General features: G+C 49.1%; 1 protein-coding gene across 3 annotated transcripts in view; it reads left to right on the top strand.

The window, feature by feature from the left end:
* Positions 1-9,653, top strand: part of npm1b (nucleophosmin 1b) — a 90,061-nt gene extending 80,408 nt beyond the window's left edge. For all 3 annotated transcript variants that reach the window (XM_078404931.1, XM_078405020.1, XM_078404839.1), the window contains 2 exons: positions 2,047-2,121; positions 4,468-9,653. In XM_078404931.1, the coding sequence (XP_078261057.1) occupies positions 2,047-2,121; positions 4,468-4,518 (126 nt within the window). In that variant the 3' untranslated portion in view covers positions 4,519-9,653. The remainder of the gene's footprint in view (positions 1-2,046; positions 2,122-4,467) is intronic.
* Positions 9,654-22,732: the final 13,079 nt, after the last annotated feature.

Here is a 22,732-nt window from a genome sequence, read left to right as displayed (position 1 = left end):
TCCCAATCTCCCTTCCCAGTTCTAATCTCAGTGGTAAGAATAGGAAGGCAGAGTATTATCTGAATGGTGTCAAGTTCGGAAAAGGGGACGTACAACGAGATCTGGGTGTCCCAGTACATCAGTCACTGAAAGGAAGCATGCAGGTACAGCAGGCAGTGAAGAAAGCCAATGGAATGTTGGCCTTCATAACAAGAGGAGTTGAGTATAGGAGCAAAGAGGTCCTTCTGCAGTTGTACAGGGCCCGAGTGAGACCGCACCTGGAATACTGTGTGCAGTTTTGGTCTCCAAATTAGAGGAAGGATATTCTTGTTATTGAGGGCGTGCAGCGTAGGTTCACTAGGTTAATTCCCGGAATGGCGGGACTGTCATATGTTGAAAGACTGGAGCGACTAGGCTTGTATACACTGGAATTTAGAAGGATGAGAGGGGATCTTATCGAAACATTTCAGATTATTAAGGGGTTGCGCACGTTAGAGGCAGGAAACATGTTCCCAATGTTGGGGGAGTCCAGAACCAGGGGCCACAGTTTAAGAATAACGGGTAGGCCATTTAGAATGGAGATGAGGAAAAACCTTTTCAGTCAGAGAGTTGTAAATCTGTAAATCTACTGTCTATTCTCCTCCCCTCCTTTCCCGATCTACCTCCCGCTCCTTTCCCACTCTGCCTCCATCTCCTTGCCCAATCGTATTCCCTCACCTTTCCCACTTTTCATCCCCCTCCTTTCCCAATTTCCCTCTCTTACCCGCTCTTCATCTCCTTCCTTTCCCACTCTCTTTCCGTCTCCCTCCCCCTAACTTGCCCAATCTCTCTCCCCCTTTTCCGATTCCCCTCTCCTTTCCCGTTCACCCTCCCCCCCCCCCCCCCCCCGTCCGTTTCCTGATTTCCCTCCCCAACTTTTACCAATACCCCCCTGCACTCTTCCCAATGCTCCACTACTTTCCCGGTCACCCTATTCCCAAATCAGCCTCTCTCTTTCCCGATGCTCCTGTTTGCCGCTCCTCTGCTCCACCACCCGCTGTGTGACCCGTCCATTGCCTTCTGCTGTAAGAACTTCATGCTGTCTTCTCCCATTCCTCCATCTTTCCCATGGCAACGAGTCAGGTGTTACCCACCTTATGCTGCTGTTCATGGTAATTCCACATTTGAATCCATGGAATTCATTGCCGTAGACTGCTGTGGCCAAGACATTGGGTGTTTTCAAAGTGGAGGTCGACAGGTTCTTTATTAGTAAGGGCGTCAAAGGTTATGAGGAGAAGGTAGGAGAATGGGGTTGAGAGGGAAACATAGATCAGCCATGTTAAGCTGACTTTAGTTGAGTTTGGTTTATTGTCACATGTACCGATGTGGATGAGGCATCTGAATTGGCTTGGCCTAGAAGTCTACATACCTAGAGTTTAGTTTAGGAAAGAACTGCAAATGCTGGTTTTTAAATCCAAGGTAGACACAAAATGCTGGAGTAACTCAGTAGGACAGGCAGCATCTCTGGAGAAAAGGAATGGGTGACGTTTCGGGTCAAGACTAAAGAAGGGTCTCGACCCGAAACGTCACCCATTCCTTCTCTCCAGAAATGCTGCCTGTTCCACTGAGTTACTCCAGCATTTTGTGTCTACCATCAGCTTAGTTTCAGTTTTTTTATTGTCACGTGTGCCGAGGTACAGTGAAAAGCTTTTGTTGCGTGCTAACCAGTCAGCGGAAAGACAATACATGACTACAATCGAGCCATCGACAGTGTTCAGGTACATGATGAATAGAATAACATGAATAACGTTTCGTGCAAGATGAAGTCCAGTAAAGTACAATCAAAAATAGTCCGAGAATCTCCAATGAGGTGGATCGTAGCTCAGGATTGCTCTCTGGTTGTTGGTTGGATGGTTCATGATTGAATGGCAGAGTAGACTCGATGGGCTGAATGGCCTAGTTCTGCTCCTATGCCTTGTGATCTTCATTGTGTTCTGTGTGTCTCTGACCTGGTTTGATAATTGCTTTGCCTTGTGATCTTCATTGTGTTCTGTGTGTCTCTGACCTGGTTTGATAATTGCTTTCCAGGGGCAGCACCTACCGAAAACCATACAGAAGTTTCAAAACTTTGTAAAAAGCTCATTCCGATTTGAAGATCAAAAAGTAAGTAACTGCAATACTTCAACGCTGCTTTTTTTCACATGTGCGAACGCACAGTGGAATTCTCTTCTCACAAACATCCAGCACAGTATTTCCATACCTAAACACATCCTCGATAAGCAAAGTGTACAGAAATAGTAGGGTTGCCGACTTCCTCACTCCCAATTAAGGGGGAAAGGGTGACGTCACCGCCCCGCGCCCCAAGTGACCTCACCCAGCCAGCGGCCACGTGCTCCCGCTCCACTAATGTGGGCCTCCTGGGCCAGGAGACGGGTTGCTACGCAACCTCCGTTAGGTGGCGCCCGGGCCTCTGGACCTACAGTGTCCGGGCCTACAGTGTCTGGGCCTACAGTATCCGGGCCTACAGTGTCCGGGCCTACACTGTCCGGACCTACAGCGTCCGGGCCTACACTGTCCGGACCTACACTGTCCGGGCCTACAGTGTCCGGGCCTACAGCGCCCCCCGGGCCTAATACGGGACAAGAGCGGTCCCATACGGGACAAATCAATTTAGCCCAAAATACAGGATGTCCCGGCTAACACAGGACAGTTGGCAACCCTGGCAAACGCACAGTGAAATTCTCTTCTTACATACATCCAGTATAGTATTGCCGTACCTAAGCACATCCTCGATAAGCAAAGTGAACATAGTCCACTTATCCCGCATGCAAGAGGCGCCATGTTTTGGGGCCATTTTCCAAGTCCAGTCCGTGCTCCAAGAGTTATGAACGGTGCCCGATCCAGGTGAGCCCCAGGCTGCTGCGGGGCCTCCAGCCGTCACCACCCTTGGACGTGTGGATCGACCAGCGAGCCCACGTCCCTCTCCGCTCCTCGCCCATCCACCTTTGTTCCCTGAGGGGTGGGAGCCGACCTGGAGGGCGCGGAGGGACAGACCCCGGTTCCCTCTCCTCTCCCACCGGCCTCGCCCCTCGCGTCCGTCCTCATCGAGGTCTCCATCCTCATGGCTTCTGGTCTTCGAGAAGGTGACCAGGGGCCTGCTCGGCGTCTCCCCCTGCAGTCCGCGGTCCGCCGGCTCCCACAAGCGGCGGACGACTTCCACCCTTAAATGAAAATCTGAAGGGAATTCCCAGGTCTTATCTTCAATGCACAATTGTTTAGCTCATCATTGTTTGGTTCCTAAGGTGGCTTAAACACACTAGGCAAAGGCAACTCAAGTCAAATCAAACTGATTTCCTATAGGAAGGATGATTTTAAGCTGGATAAAATGCAGAGTGCATTTTGTTGGTTTTTATGTGTATGTATGTGAGTGTGTGTGTTTGTGTGCGTTTGTGTGTGTATAATAATAATAATCCTTTATTCGTCCCACAATGGGGAAATTTGCAGGGTTACAGCAGCAAAATGGATAGCAAAAATAAATAAGCTTTCATTATAAGGGGTAGGCCATTTAGAACGGAGATGAGGAAAAACTTTTGTTGTAAATCTGTGGAATTCTCTGCCTCAGAAGGCAGTGGAGGCCAATTCTCTGAATGCATTCAAGAGAGAGTTAGATAGAGCTCTTAAGGATAGCGGAGTCAAGGGGTATGGGGAGAAGGAATACAGAGCTTTATTTGTCATTCGGTACCAAGGTACCGAACGAAATTACATAGCAGTCACACAAAAAAAAAGAACACAAGACACATGACCCCAACACAAACGTCCATCACAGTGACTCCAAACACCCCTTCACTGTGATGGAGGCAACAAAACTTCCACTCTCTTCCCCACGCCCACGTACAGACAGCTCGTCCCCGACCGACCCGCACAGTCCCCGCAAGGGGATGGGAGTCCCCGCCGCCGAGCCGCACCGGGCGCTGAAACGTCCCGCGGCCGAGCCGGGCGATGGAAGGCCCCGCGGCCGTACCGTGCACTGCTAAGTCCCGCGGCCGAGCAGCGCCGGGCGATGTTAGGTCCCGCGGCCGAGCCACGCCGGGCGATGTTAGGTCCCGCGGCCGAGCCGCACCAGCGATGTAAGGTCCCGCGGCCGAGCTCTATCTAGCTCTCTCTTGAATGCATTCAGAGAATTGGCCTCAGAAGGCAGTGGAGGCCAATTCTCTGAATGCATTCAAGAGAGAGCTAGATAGAGCTCTTAAGGATAGCGGAGTCAGGGGGTATGGGGAGAAGGCAGGAACGGGGTAGTGATTGAGAATGATCAGCCATGATCACATTGAATGGCGGTGCTATCTCGAAGGGCCAAATGGCCTCCTCCTGCACCTATTTTCCATGTTTACCTGATTTACCTAATCTATTCCTCTCATGATCTTGCACACCTCTATGGTGGGGTAGACGTGATGGGCCGAATGGTCTAATTCTGCTCCTATGACTTATGAACATGGCCATCTCTGCCGGCAGGTCATTGAGGAGCTATGGGCCTGGGGCCAGACCTTGAAGTGCGCCAAGTGAAGGATGCCGAAGTTCACGTGCTGGTTTCCCTCGAAGGCCATCTACCGCTTCACAGCCATCGATGGAGCTCCCTCATCCAACCAAAATGCAGCGTTGATCTTGTCTGCAGGATATCCACGAACCACATTTTGTTTGGCAGTTATTTGGTGTCACAGATAAGTCATCCTACGCGGTGTCCCTTGACAACGCTTCCCGAGAGACTCCAAAGGCAACTTCAGATGGAAACTGCAAATGCTGGAATCACAGCAGGTGTGTCAGCATCATTGCAAAGTGTTGGTTTTAACATATTACCGGCATGCTGGAGCAAAAATAGCCGGAGAAAGCAGCGGGTCAGGCGGCATCTCTGGAGGACATGGATAGACCACATTTGGGGGTCAGGAGATGGATCACAAAAGGCAGCATCTGTGGAGAAAAGGAACAGGTGGAGTCTCAGGTCGAGACCCTTCTTCAGTGAGAGTCAGGGGAGAGGGAAACTAGAGGGTGTGAAAAGGTACTGGACAAATCAGAGCCGGCACCGATGGCCAAGGAAGGTTGGAGCCCGCAATGACCCAGGAAAGATTGGGCTCGTAATCTGCGGGCTCCATCTCGCCTGGCCCTTCGGTGCCGGCTCTGATTTGCTCTGTACTTTTTCATGCCTCTAGTTCCCCCCCCCACTGACTCTCGGTCTGAAGAAGGGTCTCGACCCGAAACTTCACCCGTTCCTTTTTCCGCAGATGCTGCCCGACCCGCTGAGTTACTCCAGCATTTTGTGTCCACATCTGCAGTTCCTCCCGACACATTTCGGGTCAGGGACCCTTCAGACTGATGGAATGGTCTGCGTGGTTCTCAAAGAGGGTCCTGACCCCAAACGTCCCCTGTCCATGTCCTCCAGACCCGCTGAGTTACTCCAGCACTCTGTGTTCCATGCATGATTCCAGCATCCGCATTTCTTTGTTTCTACATTTTCTCACCTAACCTACTAATTTGGTTGAGAATTGATCTACACCAAAGTATAAAACTCTCCCTTATGTAGACGCTGACAGACCTGTAGTGCATTTCCAGCGCTGTGTATGTTTATTAATTTTATATTTCTTGTTCATTTTATGTGGCTCGGCACCCAATAAACTCCATGCAGCCAGATGCATCCAAAATAATTTGACTTTCTGTTCTTAAACTGTTCAGAGCGTCACGTCCTTCGGGTGAGTTCCCACTTTGACGGTCATCAGACTACGCCATGCCTCACTCAGCCACTGACGGGGCAAGAGCAGGTTCCCAGGCCCTGGTCTGCGGTTATAGCTGTCATGAAACTGTTGGAGCAAGGAAACAGGGCCCTTTCGAAGATAGACCCAAACTGCTGGAGTAACTCAGCTGGACAGGCAGCAACTCTGGAAAGAAGGTATAGATGACATTTGAAGGTTGAAACATCGAAACATAGAAAATAGGTGCAGGAGGAGGCCATTCGGCCCTTCGAGCCAGCACCACCATTCACCGTGATCATAGCTGATCGTCCACAATCAATAACCCGTGCCTGCTTTCTCCCCATATCCCTTGATTCCACTAGCCCCTAGAACTCTCTAACTCTCTCTTAAATCCATCCAGTGATTTGACCTCCACTGCCCTCTGTGGCAGAGAATTCCACAAATTCACAACTCTCTGGGTGAAAAAGTTCCTTCTCACCTCAGTTTTAAATGGCCTCCCCTTTATTCTAAGACTATGGCCCCTGGTTCTGGACTCGCCCAACATTGGGAACATTTTTCTTGCATCTAGCTTGTCCAGTTCTTTTATCATTTTATATGTTTCTATAAGATCCCCTCTCATCCTTCTAAACTCCAGTGAAAACAAGCCTAGTCTTTTCAATCTTTCCTCATATGACAGTCCCGCCATCCCAGGGATTAATCTCGTTGAGACCCTCCATCTTCAGGCTGAGAATCAGGGGAGTGGAAATTTAGAGGTATGAAAAGGTTCAGAACAAATCAAAGCTGGCACCAAATCAAAGATGGCCAAAGAGCCCACAAAGGTCCATTGTTGGCCGTGGAGAAGATTGTAAAGAAGAGATGAGAAGAGTGAAACTAGCAAGACTAGGGTGGGGGAGGGACAGAGAGAGAGAGAGGGAATGCAAGGGTTACTTGAAATTAGAGAAATCAAAAGTCATGTCGCTGGGGTGTAAGCTGCCCAAGCGAAATATGAGGTGCTGTTCCTCTAATTTGCATCTTGCCTCACTCTGACAGTGGAAGATGCCTGGGACAGAAAGGCCAGAGAGGGGAGTCAAAGTGTTCGCCTAGACCCAGGCCTACTAAGCGAAGGTGTTCAGCGAAACGATCAACCAGTCTGTGGTTGTTCTCTCCCGTGCATAGGAGTCCACGCCGAGAACAACAAATACGGTAGATGAGCTTGGAGGAGCTGCAAGTGCAACAGGTCCTTCGTCCCACCTTGGCCATGCCAACTAAGTTAGCATATTGGGCTGGCCATGTTTGCCTGCATTTGGCCCTTATTCCTCTAAACCCTTCCTAACCATATATCTTGTCAAAATGTCTGTTAGAAGTCAATAGACAATAGGTGCAGGAGGAGGCCATTCGGCCCTTCGAGCCAGCACTGCCATTCAATGTGATCATGGCTGATCATTCTCAATCAGTACCCCGTTCCTGCCTTCTCCCCATACCCCCTGACTCCGCTATCCTTAAGAGCTCTATTCAGCTCTCTCTTGAATGCATTCAGAGAATTGGCCTCCACTGCCTTCTGAGGCAGAGAATTCCACAGATTCACAACTCTCTGACTCAAAAAGTTTTTCCTCATCTCAGTTCTAAATGGCCTACCCCTTATTCTTAAACTGTGGCCCCTTGTTCTGGACTCCCCCAACATTGGGAACATGTTTCCTGCCTCTAACGTGTCCAACCCCTTAATAATCTTATACGTTTCGATAAGTCGTAGTTGTATCCGCTTTTATAGCTTCCTCTGGCAGCCAAGAACTTCCCTCTGAGTGAACAAGCTGCTCCCGAGGTCCATCTTAAATCTTTCCCCCCTCACCTTAAGCCTATACCCTCTCAGGAGCGGCACAGTGACGCGGCGGTAGAGTCGCTGCCTCACAGCTCCAGAGACCCGGGTTCGATCCTGACTACGGGTGCTGTCTGTACGGAGTTTGTACGTTCTTCCCGTGACCGTGTGGGTTTTCTCTGGGCGCTCTGGCTTCCTCCCACACTCCAAAGACGTACAGATTTGTAGGTTAATTGGCTTCGGTAAAATTGTGAATTGAGCCTAGTGTGTAGGATAGTGTTAGTATACGGGGTGATCGCTGATTGGTGCGGACTCGGTGGGCCGAAGGGCCCATTTCTGCGATGTATCTCTAAAGTCTAAAAACAAAGTGCCGGAAGAATTCATTAGGTCAGGCAGCATCCGTGGACGGAATAGACAGACAACCTTTTGGCTGAAGACTGAAGAAAGGTCCCGATCCAAAACCTCACCTGTCCATTTCCCTCCATAGATGCCGCCTGACCCGCTGAGTTCCTCCGGCACTTTGTTTTTTAAACTCATACAGCATGGATACAGATTCCATGATGGAACTTGCCCACGTCGGCCGAGATGCCCCATCTACACTAGTCCCAGCTGTCTGCATTTGGCCCACGTCCCTCTGAACCTTTCCTATCCATGTACCTGTCCTGATGTCTTTTTGCTCAGGATTCCAGCATCTGCCATATATCTTGTGTCATAGCCTTGAATATACTCAGTGCCTTAGCCTCTACAGCTCTGAGGCAGAAAAGTTTAAACTTCCACTCCCCTCTGAAAGTAGAAAGTTCTTCTCACCTTATTCTGAGCCTGCAAGACAAAGCATCCTCCTAGCATTTACCTTTGTCAAGACCCTAAATCTCAACAAGATCACCTCTTCCAAAGTTCATAAGTGATAGAAGCAGAATTGGGCCATTCGGCCCATCAAGTCAGCACGGTGGCGCAGCGGTAGAGTTGCTGCCTTACAGCGAATGCAGCGCCGGAGACTCAGGTTCGATCCTGACTACGGGCGCCGTCTGTACGGAGTTTGTACGTTCTCCCCGTGACCTGCATGGGTTTTCTCCGAGTTCTTCGGTTTCCTCCCACACTCCAAAGACGTACAGATTTGTAGGTTAATTGGCTTGGCAGATGTAAAAATTGTCCCGAGTGGGTGTAGGATAGTGTTAGTGTGCGGGGACCGCTGGGCGGCGCGGACCCGGTGGGCCGAAGGGCCTGTTTCTGCGCTGTATCTCTAAATCTAAATCTAAAATCTAAGTCTACTCCGCCATCCACTCATGCCTGATCTATCTCTCCCTCCTAACCCCATCCCCCTGCCTTCTCCCCGTAACCCCTGACACCCGTACTAATAAACGACAGTGTTATCTCTTGACTTGAGGACTCAAGCCAGTAAGCCTGCGAAGAACTTCAGTGCAAGTGTACCCATCCATAAATAAGAAAACCAAAACTGCGCATCGCTCCAGGTGTGGCCTGGCTAAAGTCCTGTGCGCTTGTAACAAGAGTTTAGTACTCTAATCCCTCTTGCATCAAAGGCCAACATTCTTTCACTTGCAGAGTACAAACGCAATGATGTTAATGCGGTCTATTGTTTGCACTGTGTCCATTAATCCTTGAACACCCACCTGTTAGTAGAGGTGATTTTGTGTCTGATAAATGCAGAGGTGATTTTCTGTCTGATAAATACAGTATCAAGAGAACATAAAATATCAGTATCAAGCAGTGGTTTTTTATGCAACTATTACATCGGAGCAAGTCTTACTGATGTCATAAGTCCATGAGTGATAGGAGTAGAATTAGGCCATTCGGCCCATCAAGTCTACTCTGCCATGCAATCATGGCTGATCTATCTCGCCCTCTTAACCCCATTCTACCTGCCTTCTCCCCATAATCTCTGACACCCGTACTAATCAAGAATTTATCTATCTCTGCATTAAATGACTTGGCCACCACAGCCCTCTGTGGCAAAGAATTCCGCGATGAATTCTTCAATGAATGGGAGACCCAGTGATTACTGTTGGGACCGAACAGAATGTGGTTTTCAGATATCGTTGGTATGAGCTGTGAAAATGTTTTACCCTTTTGCAATGTTCCATTGATTGTAAGGTAAATTGAAAGGATTTGTTGTCTCATTCCTGCATTTGGTTTTCTGAATAAAGAATGGTTGACAATAGGCTGTTTCAGTTTCACATCACGATTAAACTCTGCATCTCGACGTCTGTTTTACTTTTCAAATGTTGCACCATTGCGTGTTCTCAGCTGTTTTAAGCATCCTAGATCAAGGACCAGTCTCACTCCGATCACTCCCTCTTCTCCCCTCTCCCATCAGGCAAGAAGTTTGAAGTGCTCACACCTCCCGATTCAGGAACAGTTTCTTCCCAGAGGTTATCAGGCAATTGAACCATCCTCTCACGTACTAGAGAGTGGTCCTGACCTCCCATCTGCCTCATTGGGGACCCTCAAACTATCTTTAATCGTACTCTACTGGACTTTATCTTGCACTGAATGTTATTCCCTTTATCCTGTATCTGTACACTGTGGACGGCTTGATCGTAATCATGTCTATTCTTTTCGCTGACTGGATAGCACGCAAGGAAACCTTTTCACTGTACCTCAGTACACGTGACAATAAACTAGACTAAACTGAAGTTGCCCTTGGTGCGTAGGGAGCGGATGAGAAAGTGGGATAACATAGAACTAGTGTGTAGAACATAGAACTCGAGTGGATCTTTCAATCAATCAATCAATCAAAATGGCCGAGAGTTGTGGATGTCGCCCAGTCCAACACAGAAACGATACTCCACCATCATCATCGGCGGTCACTCGAAGCGAGTGTGACCGTCCTCTCCATAGGGTCGGACGCCTGTGCGTGACTTTGTTTAACGCGGGGAGACTGGTGCACAGACAGCCACCACACGGTCCTCGACAGATCTGGGTCAGGATCCAGTGGCGTGGAGTCCAAGACGACCGGGGACCCTTTTCTGCTGCGGCCTTCATCCATCCGCCTTCCCAGCCGCTGTGACGCTCCACTAAAGTCAGCCGCCATCCTCCCTCCGCCTGTTCCACCGTTGAGGCCTTGGTCGGATTGCTCTTTGTCAGGGACCTCCCCATCGACCTGCCCGCCACGGGTGACCCTACCAGGAGTGTAGCTCCAGACGGCATCGCCCTCAGGGTCTCAGGACCAGTTAATTCAATGATACTTTATTGACACGTGTACCTAGATACATCCCTGCAAATCCGCGCGTCTTCAGGATGTGGGAGGAAAGCCGGAGCCTCCGGAAGAAACCCACGCAATCACAGGGAGAACCGTGCAAACTCCACACAAGGACAGCACCGGAGGTCAGGATTGAACCTCTGGTGTGTAGCGCCACGATGCAGCAGCTCTACCAACCCAGCTGTCCCACTGAGCCGCCCACGAGATCTCACGCTGCCTCAAGAAACGTCCTGGGGTCTTGGGCAGAGCTCACCAGATGTGCTGGTGCTGAAGTCCACACAACGCAGGAGAAGGTTTGAAGGTCTTAGGGTAACCGTGCTGGGCGGTGAAGGGAGCACGATACGTCTGATTCTGCCACTGCACGTCATTAAACACCAGGGGGCAGCGATGGCCCAGTCAACAACCCCATTGCCGAAATGGACTTCATCCCATGGGTATGAACGACCGCCAGAACCAAACCACTGAATCACAAGTTCACAAGTTATAGGAGTAGAATTTAATCATGGCTGATCTCTGTCTCCTAATCCCATTTTCCATGGGAATTCCTTCTCACCATAACAATAGACAATAGGTGCAGGAGGAGGCCATTCAGCCCTTCGAGCCAGCACCGCCATTCAATGTGATCATGGCTGATCATTCTCAATCAGTACCCCGTTCCTGCCTTCTCTCCATACCCCCTGACTCCGCTATCCTTAAGAGCTCTATCCAGCTCTCTCTTGAATGCATTCAGAGAATTGGCCTCCACTGCCTCCTGAGGCCTTGACCCTTGATACCTGTCCTAATCAAGAATATGTCTACTTCTGCCTTAAACATATTCACTGACTCGGCCTCCACAGCCTTCTGTGGCAATGAGTTCCACAGATTAACTCCCCTCTGACTAAAGAAGTCCTCCTCACCTCCTTTCTAAAAGAGCGCCCTTTAATTCTGAGGCTGTGACCTCTGGTTCTCAGGATGTGGAAACATCCTTTCCACATCCACTCTGTGCCTTGGTGTAGATGCAAAGAACTACAGATGCTGATTTACACCAAAGATAGACACAAAGTGCTGGAGTAACTCAGCCGATTGGGCTCCATCTCTGGAGAAAAAGGATGGGTGACAGGTCCATGGATAGGACAGGTTTGGAGAGATATGGGCCAAACGCAGGCAGGTGGGACTAGTGTGGATGGGACATGTTGGTCGGTGTGGGCTAGTTGGGACAATGGGCCTGTTTCCGCACTGTATCACTCTATCACTATGTGATGAGCCAAGAGTGTTTAATGTAAGAAAATAACTGCAGATGCTGGTACAAATCGAAGGTATTTATTCACAAAATGCTGGAGTAACTCAGCAGGTCAGGCAGCATCTCAGGAGAGAAGGAATGGGCGACGTTTCGGGTCGAGACTGAGATGCTGCCTGACCTGCTGAGTTACTCCAGCATTTTGTGAATAAATACCTTCAAGAGTGTTCAATTGTCGTATGAACCTGAATGGAAATATGAAATTATTACTGCAGCTTTCTGGACTCACTAACACAAGAAAATAAAAATAAATATTGCAGTCCCTCTCACTCCATCCCTCCCCCACCCAAGTGGTACCAGCTTCAAAGTCATCTCATTGAGTCTCATTGTCGGTACTCGTTCTCATCTAACACACAGCTAACAATGGCCTGTTTCCTTTATCATCATTACTTGTTTGCATATCTTTCATTCATTTTTTCTATATCTTTCTACAGGCACTGGCTTCCTAAGCCAGGGATTGTGGTCAATTCTCTGAATGCATTCAAGAGAGAGCTAGATAGAGCTCTTAAGGATAGCGGAGTCAGGGGGTATGGGGAGAAGGCAGGAACGGGGTACTGATTGAGAATGATCAGCCATTATCACATTGAATGTGATTGCTATTGCTGGCTCGAAGGGCCGAATGGCCTCCTCCTGCACCTATTGTCTATTGTCTATATCTCTCGTTTCCCTTTCCCCGACTCTCAGCCTGAAGAAGGGTCTCAATCCGAAACGTCACCCATTCCTTTTCTCCAGAGACGCTGTCTGACCCGCTGAGTTAAACCAGCTTTTTGTATTTATCTTCGGTTTAAACCAGCATCTGCAGTTCCTTCTGACAAAAAATTGATAATCTGTAATACTAAGTAGCCAGATCATAATAGAGCAAAACTGAAGTCATGGAGTGGACATACAGCGTGGAAACAGGCCCTTCAGCCCAACTTGCCCACACCGACCAGCATGCCCCATCTACACTGGTCCCACCTGCCTGCATTTGGTCCATATCCCTCCAAACCTGTCCTATACATGTACCTGTCTAACTGGGATAGTCCCAGCCTCAACTACCTCTCTGCTCTTTCCACGACTTTTGTGAAAAAGTTACCCTTCAGATTCCTATTAAATCTTTTCCCCTTCGCCTTAAACCTAGGGTGGCACGGTAGCGCAGCGGTAGAGTTGCTACTTTACAGCGAATGCAGCGCCGGAGACTCAGGTTCGATCCTGACTACGGGTGCTGCACTGTAAGGAGTTTGTACGTTCTCCCCGTGACCTGCGTGGGTTTTCTCCGAGATCTTCGGTTTCCTCCCACACTCCAAAGACGTACAGGTATGTAGGTTAATTGGCTGGGTTAATGTAAAAAATTGTCCCTAGTGGGTGTAGGATAGTGTTAATGTACGGGGATCGCTGGGCGGCACGGACTTGGAGGGCCGAAAAGGCCTGTTTCCGGCTGTATATATATGATATGATATGATATGTCCTCTGGTTCCCGATTCCCCTACTCTGGGCAAGAGATCTGATCTGTTCCTCTCATGATTTTGTACACCTCTATAAGATCACCCCTCATCCTCCTGAGCTCCAGGGAATAGAGCCTGCTGGGACTCTACGTAGTGTAACTCCAAATTTGAGGAAGCATATTCTTGCTATTGAGGGCGTGCAGCGTAGGTTTACTAGGTTAATTCCCGGAATGGCAGGACTATCATATGTTGAAAGACTGGAGCGACTAGGCTTGTATACACTGGAATTTAGAAGAATGAGAGGAGATCTTATCGAAACGTATAAGATTATTAAGGGGTTGGACACGTTAGAGGCAGGAAACATGTTCCCAATGTTGGGGGAGTCCAGAACAAGGGGCCACAGTTTAAGAATAAGGGGTAGGCCATTTAGAACTGAGATGAGGAAAAACTTTTTGAGTCAGAGTTGTGAATCTGTGGAATTCTCTGCCTCAGAAGGCAGTGGAGGCCAATTCTCTGAATGCATTCAAGAGAGAGCTAGATAGAGCTCTTAAGGATAGCGGAGTCAGGGGGTATGGAGAGAAGGCAGGAACGGGGTACTGATTGAGAATGATCAGCCATGATCACATTGAATGGCGGTGCTGGCTCGAAGGGCCGAATGGCCTCCTCCTGCACCTATTGTCTATTGTCTATAACCAGAACAAAGTTAATCGTAGATCGTTGCTGAGGTAGGGTTGTGTTTAGGGTTGTGCAGTGTTCAAGAGCCTGTTAGTTAATGGGAAGAAGCTGTCCTTGAACCAGCTGGTCACGGTTCTCAGGCTCGTTTACCTTCTTCCTAGGGTTGCCAACTGTCCCGTATTAGCCGGGACATCCCGTATTTTCAGTCTGAAGAAGGGCCTCAACCCAAAACGTCACCCATTCCTTCTCTCCAGAGATGCTGCCTGACCCGTTGAGTTACTCCAGCATTTTGTGTCTACCTTCAATTTAAACCAGCATCTGCAGGTTTTTTTTCCTACTCCTCAAAGTTTAGTTTAGTTTAGTTTAAAGATACAGATCGGAAAGAGGCCCTTTGGCCCACCGAGTCCGCACTGGCCAGCGATCCCCGCACTTTAACACTATCCTACACACACTAGGGACAATTTACACTTATACCAAGCCAATTTACCTACAAACCTGCACGCCTTTGGAGTGTGGGAGGAAACCGAAGATCTCGGAGAAAACCCACGCAGGTCACGGGGAGAGCGTACGAACTCTTGTACAGACAGTTCTGAGGAAGCTGAAGATTAAAAGTGTTCTATAAATGCAAGCAGGTGAGACACTAGATGGCCCTGTGCATAATCCCTTAAAGTTCATTTGATTTGGGTCCCATTCCCTGAAAATGGAAAATTGCATATGTCTCTCTGATATTTAAGAAAGGTGAGAGAGATCAGCCAGGCAATTATAGAGCAGTTAGTCTTAACAGCTGTTGTGATGGAATATCACCAGTCTATAATTAAGGATGGAACAACTGAATGCCTTGAAGATTTTCAGCTGATCAGAGAGAGTTGGCATGGATCTGTAAAGGGTCGATTATCCATGACAAACCTGACAGAACTATACGGTAACTAAAGTATTCGGCTGTCGAAAACATTGTTCAAACAGAAGGACTTTATTCGTTGGCGGGCAGGAGGATTAGGGGTGATCATAGAAAGGTGTATAAAATCATGAGGGCAATAGAGTTATAAATATGCGGTGTGGAAACAGGCTCTTCGGCCCAACTCGCCCACACTGACCAACATGTCCCCATCTGCACTAGTCCCACCTGCCTGCATTTGGTCCATATCCCTCCAAACCTGTCCTATCCATGTACCTGTCTAACAAGGTAGATAGCTAACAGTCAGACGAGTCAAAAGTGTTTTATTTTCATACATAGTAAATTCTTACCAAATATAGACACAAAATGCTGGAGTAACTCACCGGGACAGGCAGCATCTCCGGAGAGAAGGAATGGGTGACGTTTCGGGTCGAGACCCTTCTTCAGACTCAACCTCGACCCGAAACGTCACCCATTCCTTCTCTCCAGAGATGCTGCCTGACCTGCTGATTACTCCAGCGTTTTGTATCTATCTTTGGTTTAAAGCAGCATCTGCAGTTCCTTCATACACGATTAAATTCTTACTTGCAGCAGAACAACAAATATGTGAACATAGTGCACTGTAAAACCCATAATAAACAACACAAAGAAGTTTTATATATATTCTCCAACTTCAAGTAACCCCGGCATTCCCTCTCTCTATATCCCTCCCCAACCCAAGTCACACTAGCTTCTCGTTCTCACTTAGCAAACAACTAACAATGGCCTGTTACATTTATCATCATTACATTTTTGCATATCTTTAATTCATTTGTTCTATATCTCTCCACGTCACCGTCTATATCTCTCATTTCCTTTCCCCTGACCCTCAGTCTGAAGAAGGGTCTCAACCCAAATCGTCACCCGTTCCTTCTCTCCAGAGATGCTGCCTGTCCCGCTGAGTTACTCCAGTATTTTGTGTCTATCATCATATCTAAATATAGACAATAGACAATAGGTGCAGGAGGAGACCATTCGGCTCTTAAACTGTGGCCCCTTGTTCTGGACTCCCCCAACATTGGGAACATGTTTCCTGCCTCTAACGTGTCCAACCCCTTAATAATCTTATACGTTTCGATAAGATCTCCAGTTTAAGAATAAGGGGTAAGCCATTTGGAACTGAGATGAGGAAAAACTTTTTCAGTCAGAGAGTTGTAAATCTGTGGAATTCTCTGCCTCAGAAGGCAGTGGAGGCCAATTCTCTGAATGCATTCAAGAGAGAGCTAGATAGAGCTCTTAAGGATAGCGGAGTCAGGGGGTATGGGGACAAGGCAGGAACGGGGTACTGATTGAGAATGATCAGCCATGATCACATTGAATGGCGGTGCTGGCTCAAAGGGACAAATGGCCTACTCCTGCACCTATTGTCTATTGTCTATAGTCAGAGGGTGATGAATCTGTGGAATTTATTGCCATAGACAGCTGTGAAGGCCAAATCAACGGATATTTTTTAAGTGGAGATTAACAGATTCTTGATTAGTACGGGTGTCAGGGCTTATGGGGAGAAGGCAGGAGAATGGGGTTACATAGAAACATAGAAAATAGGTGCAAGAGCAGGCCATTTGGCCCTTCGAGTCAGCACCTCCCCCTGTGTGAAAAGGTTACGCCTCAGATTCCTATTATGAATTGTTAATGGACCAGCTTTTAGTTTAGTTTAGAGATACCAATTAACCTACAAACCTGATATTTATTCACAAAATGCTGGAGTAACTCAGCAGGTCAGGCAACATCTCGGGAGAGAAGGAATGGGCGACGGTTCGGGTCGAGACCCTTCTTCAGACTGATCAGAAGGAATGGGCGACGTTTCGGGTCGAGACCCTTCTTCACACACAGAAGAAACAAAACGTCGCCCATTCCTTCTCTCCCGAGAAGCTGCCAGACCTGCTGAGTTACTCCAGCATTTCGTGAATAAATACCTTCGATTTGTACCAGCATCTGAAGTTATTTTCTTATACAACCTACAAACCTACAAAGCGAAGATCTCGGAGAAAACCCACGCAGGTCACGGTGAGATCGTACAAACTCCGTACGGACAGCGCTCATGGTCGTGATCGAACCATGCAAGCGATGTAAGGCAGTAACTCTACCGCTGCGCCACTGTGCCACTCTAGTTTCCAGAACCCTTGCTTTCCCTCTCTCTCTCTCTCTCTGTCCCTCCCCAGTCCCAGTCGTCCAGCTCGATTAACTGTTCACCTCCCTTTGTGGTGACCTCCTCCAGCGCCAACCATGCACCAACTTTGTCAGCGCCCTTTATGGGCGACTGTTTGCATACCTTGCGTATGCAAGCAAAGAAAAAATCACCGTGACTTCTCGCATGTAACTATAAAGTATTCATTCATTCATTGAAGGAGGGTCTGAAGAAGGATCTCGATCTGAAACGTCACCTATTCCCTTTCTCCAGAGATGCTGCCTGACCCGTTGATTCACTCTAGCTTTTTGTGTCCAACAATGGACCATTGTGAGCTCCACCTTTCCCGAGTCATCGGTGCTGGCTCTGATTTGTTTTTCTCCGTAGCTTCCCATACCTCGGTTTCCATCCCCCCTAACTCTCAGTCTGAAGAATGTTCTCGACCCGAAACATCACCGATACCGACCCGAAACGTCACCCATTCCTTCTCTCCCGAGATGCTGACTGACCCGCTGAGGCACTCCACCATTTTGTGTCCTCCATGATAAGGGAATAACGTTTAATGCGAGGTAAAGCCAATCAAGGACAGTCCGAAGGTCATCAAAGAGGTAGATAGTAGTTCATGACCATTCTCTGGTGTGGTCGGATGGTTCAGTTGCCTGATAACAGCTGGAAAGAAGCTGTCCCTGAATCTGGAGGTGTGTGTTTTTACAATCCAATACCTGTTGCCTGTTCTTCAGTCTGAAGAAGGGTCTCGACCCGAAACGTCACCCATTCCTTCTCTCCCGAGATGCTGCCTGACCTGCTGAGTTACTCCAGCATTTTGTGAATAAATACCTTCGATTTGTACCAGCATCTGCAGTTATTTTCTTATAATACCTGTTGCCTGATCGGAGATGGGAGAAGAGGAAGTGTCCAGGCCAATCCTCATTGTTTAGTTTAGTTTAGTTTAGTTTAATTTAGTTTAGATTAATGTAGTTTATTGTCACGTGTACTGAGGTACAGTGAAAAGCTTTTTGTTGCGTGCGATCCAGTCAAAAGAAAGACTATACATGATTACAATCGAGCCATTTTACAGTGAACAGAAGCAGGATGAAGGGAATAATGCTTAGTGCAAAATAAAGTCCAATAAATTCCGATTAAAGACAGTCTGAGGGTCTACAAAGAGGTAGATAGTAGTTCAGGACTATCATATCATATCATATCATATCATATCATATATATATACAACCGGAAACAGGCCTTTTCGGCCCTCCAAGTCCGTGCCGCCCAGTGATCCCCGTACATTTAACACTATCCTACACACTAGGGCCAATTTTTACATTTACCCAGCCAATTAACCTACATACCTGTACGTCTTTGGAGTGTGGGAGGAAACCGAAGATCTCGGAGAAAACCCACGCAGGTCACGGGGAGAACGTACAAACTCCTTACAGTGCAGCACCCGTAGTCAGGATCGAACCTGAGTCTCCGGCGCTGCATTCGCTGTAAAGCAGCAACTCTACCGCTGAGCTACCGTGCCGCCTAGAACAACTGCTCTCTAGTTGTTGACAGGATGGTTCAGTTGCCTGATAACGGCTGGGAATAAACTGCCCCTGAATCTGGAGGTGTGCGTTTTCACACTTCTGTACCTCTTGCCCGATGGGAGAGGGGAGAAGAGGGAGTGGCCGGGGTGAGACTGGTCCTTGATGATGCTGCTGGCCTTGCCGAGGCAGCGTGAGGTGTAGATAGAGTCAGCGGAAGGGATGCGTTGGATTGTGTGTTGGCCTGGGAGCTCTGGGGGAAGGAGCATGGTGTGGTTTCGGAGGCTCCAGGAGGTTGCTGGGCCTTAGCTCTCATTGGTTGCGCTGGGGTTCGCTGCTCGTCCTCGCCCAGCCAGGAGTCGGTGCAGTTGGTCTTCGGATGCTGGGAGTCGAGATACGGACCAAAGATACTAGAGGAACAAGATAGACCACTCGACCCTAGAAACCGTAGTACGCCACGGCGCCATTTTAAAAGAAAAATAACAAATTGATAAATTAGGTACATTCTGCATTTTAATGGTATCATCACACATACTGTTCCCCCAAAACACTGATTACACTGCGAGAGGCAAAGTGAACGGCGGGTTTTGCTTACTAAAATGGCTCCTCTGCGTACTACACTTCAGTATAGGTGATTTCAACGGAGTGGTCCATCTTGTTCCTCTAGTATCTTTGATACGGACAGATCTGGAGTTTAGTTTAGTGTAGAGATACAGCGTGGAAACAGGCCCTCATATTTCACTTGGGCAGCTTACAACCCAGCGGTATGAATATTGATTTCCCTAGTTTAGTTTTAGTTTAGAGATACAGCGCGGAAACAGGCCCTTCGGCCCACCGAGTCCGTGCCGACCAGCGATCCCCGCACACTTAACACTGTCCAACACACACAAGGGACAATTTACACTTATACCAAGCCAATTAACCTACAAATTAACCTGTATGTCCTTGGAGTGATGGAGGAAACCGAAGATCTTGGAGAAAACCAACGCAGGTCATGGGGAGAACGTGCAAACTCCGTACAGACAGCGCCCGTAGTCGCGATTGAACCCGGGTCTCCGGCGCTGAAAGCGCTGTAAGGCGGCAACTCTACCGCTGCGCCACCGTGCCACCTTTGAAAAGATCTGAAAGGAGTTTAAGAAGATCACAGTTAAAGTAAGAAATGTTGCTGTCGGAATAGAGATTTAAGAGTGTGGAGCGATTGTAATACGTGACTGTAGATCTGCTTCTGTGGCTAGCACGCATATCGTCGCCTGGGTTGGGCGCCATCTTGGAGGCAATTTGTTTTCCAAGTGCTGATACTGCTTTCATCCCAACCACCTCCCCCGGCAGCTTGCCCCCACACCCACCTCCCCCGGCAGCTTGCCCCCACACCCACCTTCCCCGGCAGCTTGCCCCCACAACCACCTCCCCCGGCAGCTTGCCCCCACACCCACCTCCCCCGGCAGCTTGCCCCCACACCCACCTCCCCCGGCAGCTTGCCCCCACACCCACCTCCCCCGGCAGCTTGCCCCCACACCCACCTCCCCCGGCAGCTTGCCCCCACACCCACCTCCCCCGGCAGCTTGCCCCCACACCCACCTCCCCCGGCAGCTTGCCCCCACACCCACCTCCCCCGGCAGCTTGCCCCCACACCCACCTCCCCCGGCAGCTTGCCCCCACACCCACCTCCCCCGGCAGCTTGCCCCCACACCCACCTCCCCCGGCAGCTTGCCCCCACACCCACCTCCCCCGGCAGCTTGCCCCCACACCCACCTCCCCCGGCAGCTTGCCCCCACACCCACCTCCTTCTGAGTGAAAAAGCTGTACCTGTCCAAGTGTCTCCTAATTTGAGGAAGGACATTCTTGCTATTGAGGGAGTGCAGCGTAGGTTCGCCAGGTTAATTCCCGGGATGGCAGGACTGACATAGGATGAAAGAATGGATCAACATGGCTTGTATTCTTTGGAATTTAGAAGGATGAGAGGGGATCTTATAGAAACGGGTGAGAGGGGATCTTAGGAATAACGGAATCAAGGGATATCAAGTCAAGTCAAATTTATTTGTCACATACACATACACGATGTGCAGTGAAATGAAAGTGGCAATGCCTGCGGATTGTGCACAAAAAAGAATTACAGTTACAGCATATAAATAAAGTTAATAAGTTACTATAGTGTCGACAAAAATTTAGTCTCTGGGGTTATAAAAGTTGACAGTCCTGATGGCCTGTGGGAAGAAGCTCCGTCTCATCCTCTCCGTTTTCACAGTGTGACAGCGGCGGCGTTTGCCTGATCGTAGCATCTGGAACAGTCCGTTACTGGGGTGGCAGGGGTCCCTCATGATCTTGCTTGCTCTGGATCTGCACCTCCTGATGTATAGGTCCTGCAGGGGGGCGAGTGTAGTTCCCATGGTGTGTTCTGCCGAACGCACTACTCTCTGCAGAGCCATCCTGTCCTGGGCAGAGCTGTTCCCAAACCAGACTGTAATGTTGCCGGACAGGATGCTCTCTACAGCCCCAGAGTAGAAGCAATGAAGGATCCTCAGAGACACTGAATTTCCTCAGTTGTCTAAGGTGGTAAAGGCACTGCTTTGCCTTACCCACCAGTGCAGCAATGTGTGTTGCCCACGTCAGATCCTCTGTGATGCGGACTCCCAAGTATTTAAAACTGCTCACCCTATCCACAGTAGACCCATTTATCTCCAGTGGCATGTATGTCCTTGGATGTTTAGCCCTTCTGAAGTCCACATTCAGCTCCTTTGTTTTAGTGACATTCAAGAGGAGGCTATTGTCCTGACACCAGAGTGCCAGATCAGCCACCTCCTCCCGGTAGGCCTTCTCATCGTTGTTGGAGATCCGGCCCACCACCACAGTGTCATCAGCAAACTTGATGATGGAGTTTGAGCTGAACCTGGCCCCACAGTCATGTGTGTACAGGGAGTACAGTAGGGGGCTAAGGACGCAGCCCTGGGGGGATCCTATATTCAGGGTGAGGGAGCTAGATGTGTGTTCCCCCATCCTGACCACTTGGGGCCTGGATATGGGGAGAAAGCAGGAACGGGGTATTGATTTTGGCTGATCAGCCATGATCATATTGAATGGCGGTGCTGGCTGGAAGGGCCTGCACCTATTTTCTATGTTTCTTTGTTTCTAAATGCTGATATAGTCCCAACCTCAACTACCTCCTCTTTTTGTAAAACCTTTTTCATCCATCGAGTTGTGAATCCGAAACCACGCCATGCTTCTTTCTGTCATGGGCCTCCTCCAGTGCCATACTGAGGCCCACCGGAAATTGGAGGAACAGCACCTCATATTTCGCTTGGGCAGTTTGCAGCCCAGTGGTACGAACATTGACTTCTCCAACTTTAGATAGTTCCTCTGTCCCTCTCTTCCCCTCCCCCTTCCCAGATCTCCCTCTATCTTCCTGTCTCCACCTATATCCTTCCTTTGTCCCGCCCCCCTGACATCAGTCTGAAGAAGGGTCTCGACCCGAAACGTCACCCATTCCTTCTCTCCCGAGATGCTGCCTGACCTGCTGAGTTACTCCAGCATTTTGTGAATAAATACCTTCGATTTGTACCAGCATCTGCAGTTATCTTCTTATACTATATGTACAGTCCAGGAACTGTGCAAAGATTTGTCCGCCATTCTCGGAGGCTAGACATCCATTCAAATCACACATTTACCCCACAACCTTGCCACTCATGTGGCCCCTCCTCGGGTCATATCCCTTCCCTTATTTGGAGGGGCGTCTCTCTCCACCACACCCTGCCCCCCCCCATGTCCAGCAGCGGAAGGACCCTAGACTGTGGTCCTCCCCCACAGGGCCTTGGCGTTGTCTTCACCGAGCTTGAGTGCGTCCCTCAGCACGTACTCCTGCAGTCTGCAGCGGGCCAGTCGGCAACATTCCCCCACGGACAGCTCGCTCCGCTGGGAGGTCAACAAAGCTCGGACAGACCAAAGAGCGTCTTTCACCGAGTTGATGAGCTTCCAGCAGCACTCGACGTCAGTCTCTGAATGCGTCCCTGGGAACCGTCCGTAGATCACAGAGTCCTCTGTGACGGGGCTGTTCGGAATAAATCGTGACAGGG

This window comes from Rhinoraja longicauda, chromosome 1 (assembly GCF_053455715.1).
Source record: "Rhinoraja longicauda isolate Sanriku21f chromosome 1, sRhiLon1.1, whole genome shotgun sequence".
Taxonomy (NCBI): Eukaryota; Metazoa; Chordata; class Chondrichthyes; order Rajiformes; family Arhynchobatidae; genus Rhinoraja; species Rhinoraja longicauda.
The sequence above is the reverse complement of the archived record's forward strand: the minus strand, read 5'-3'. Positions and strand labels throughout refer to the sequence as shown.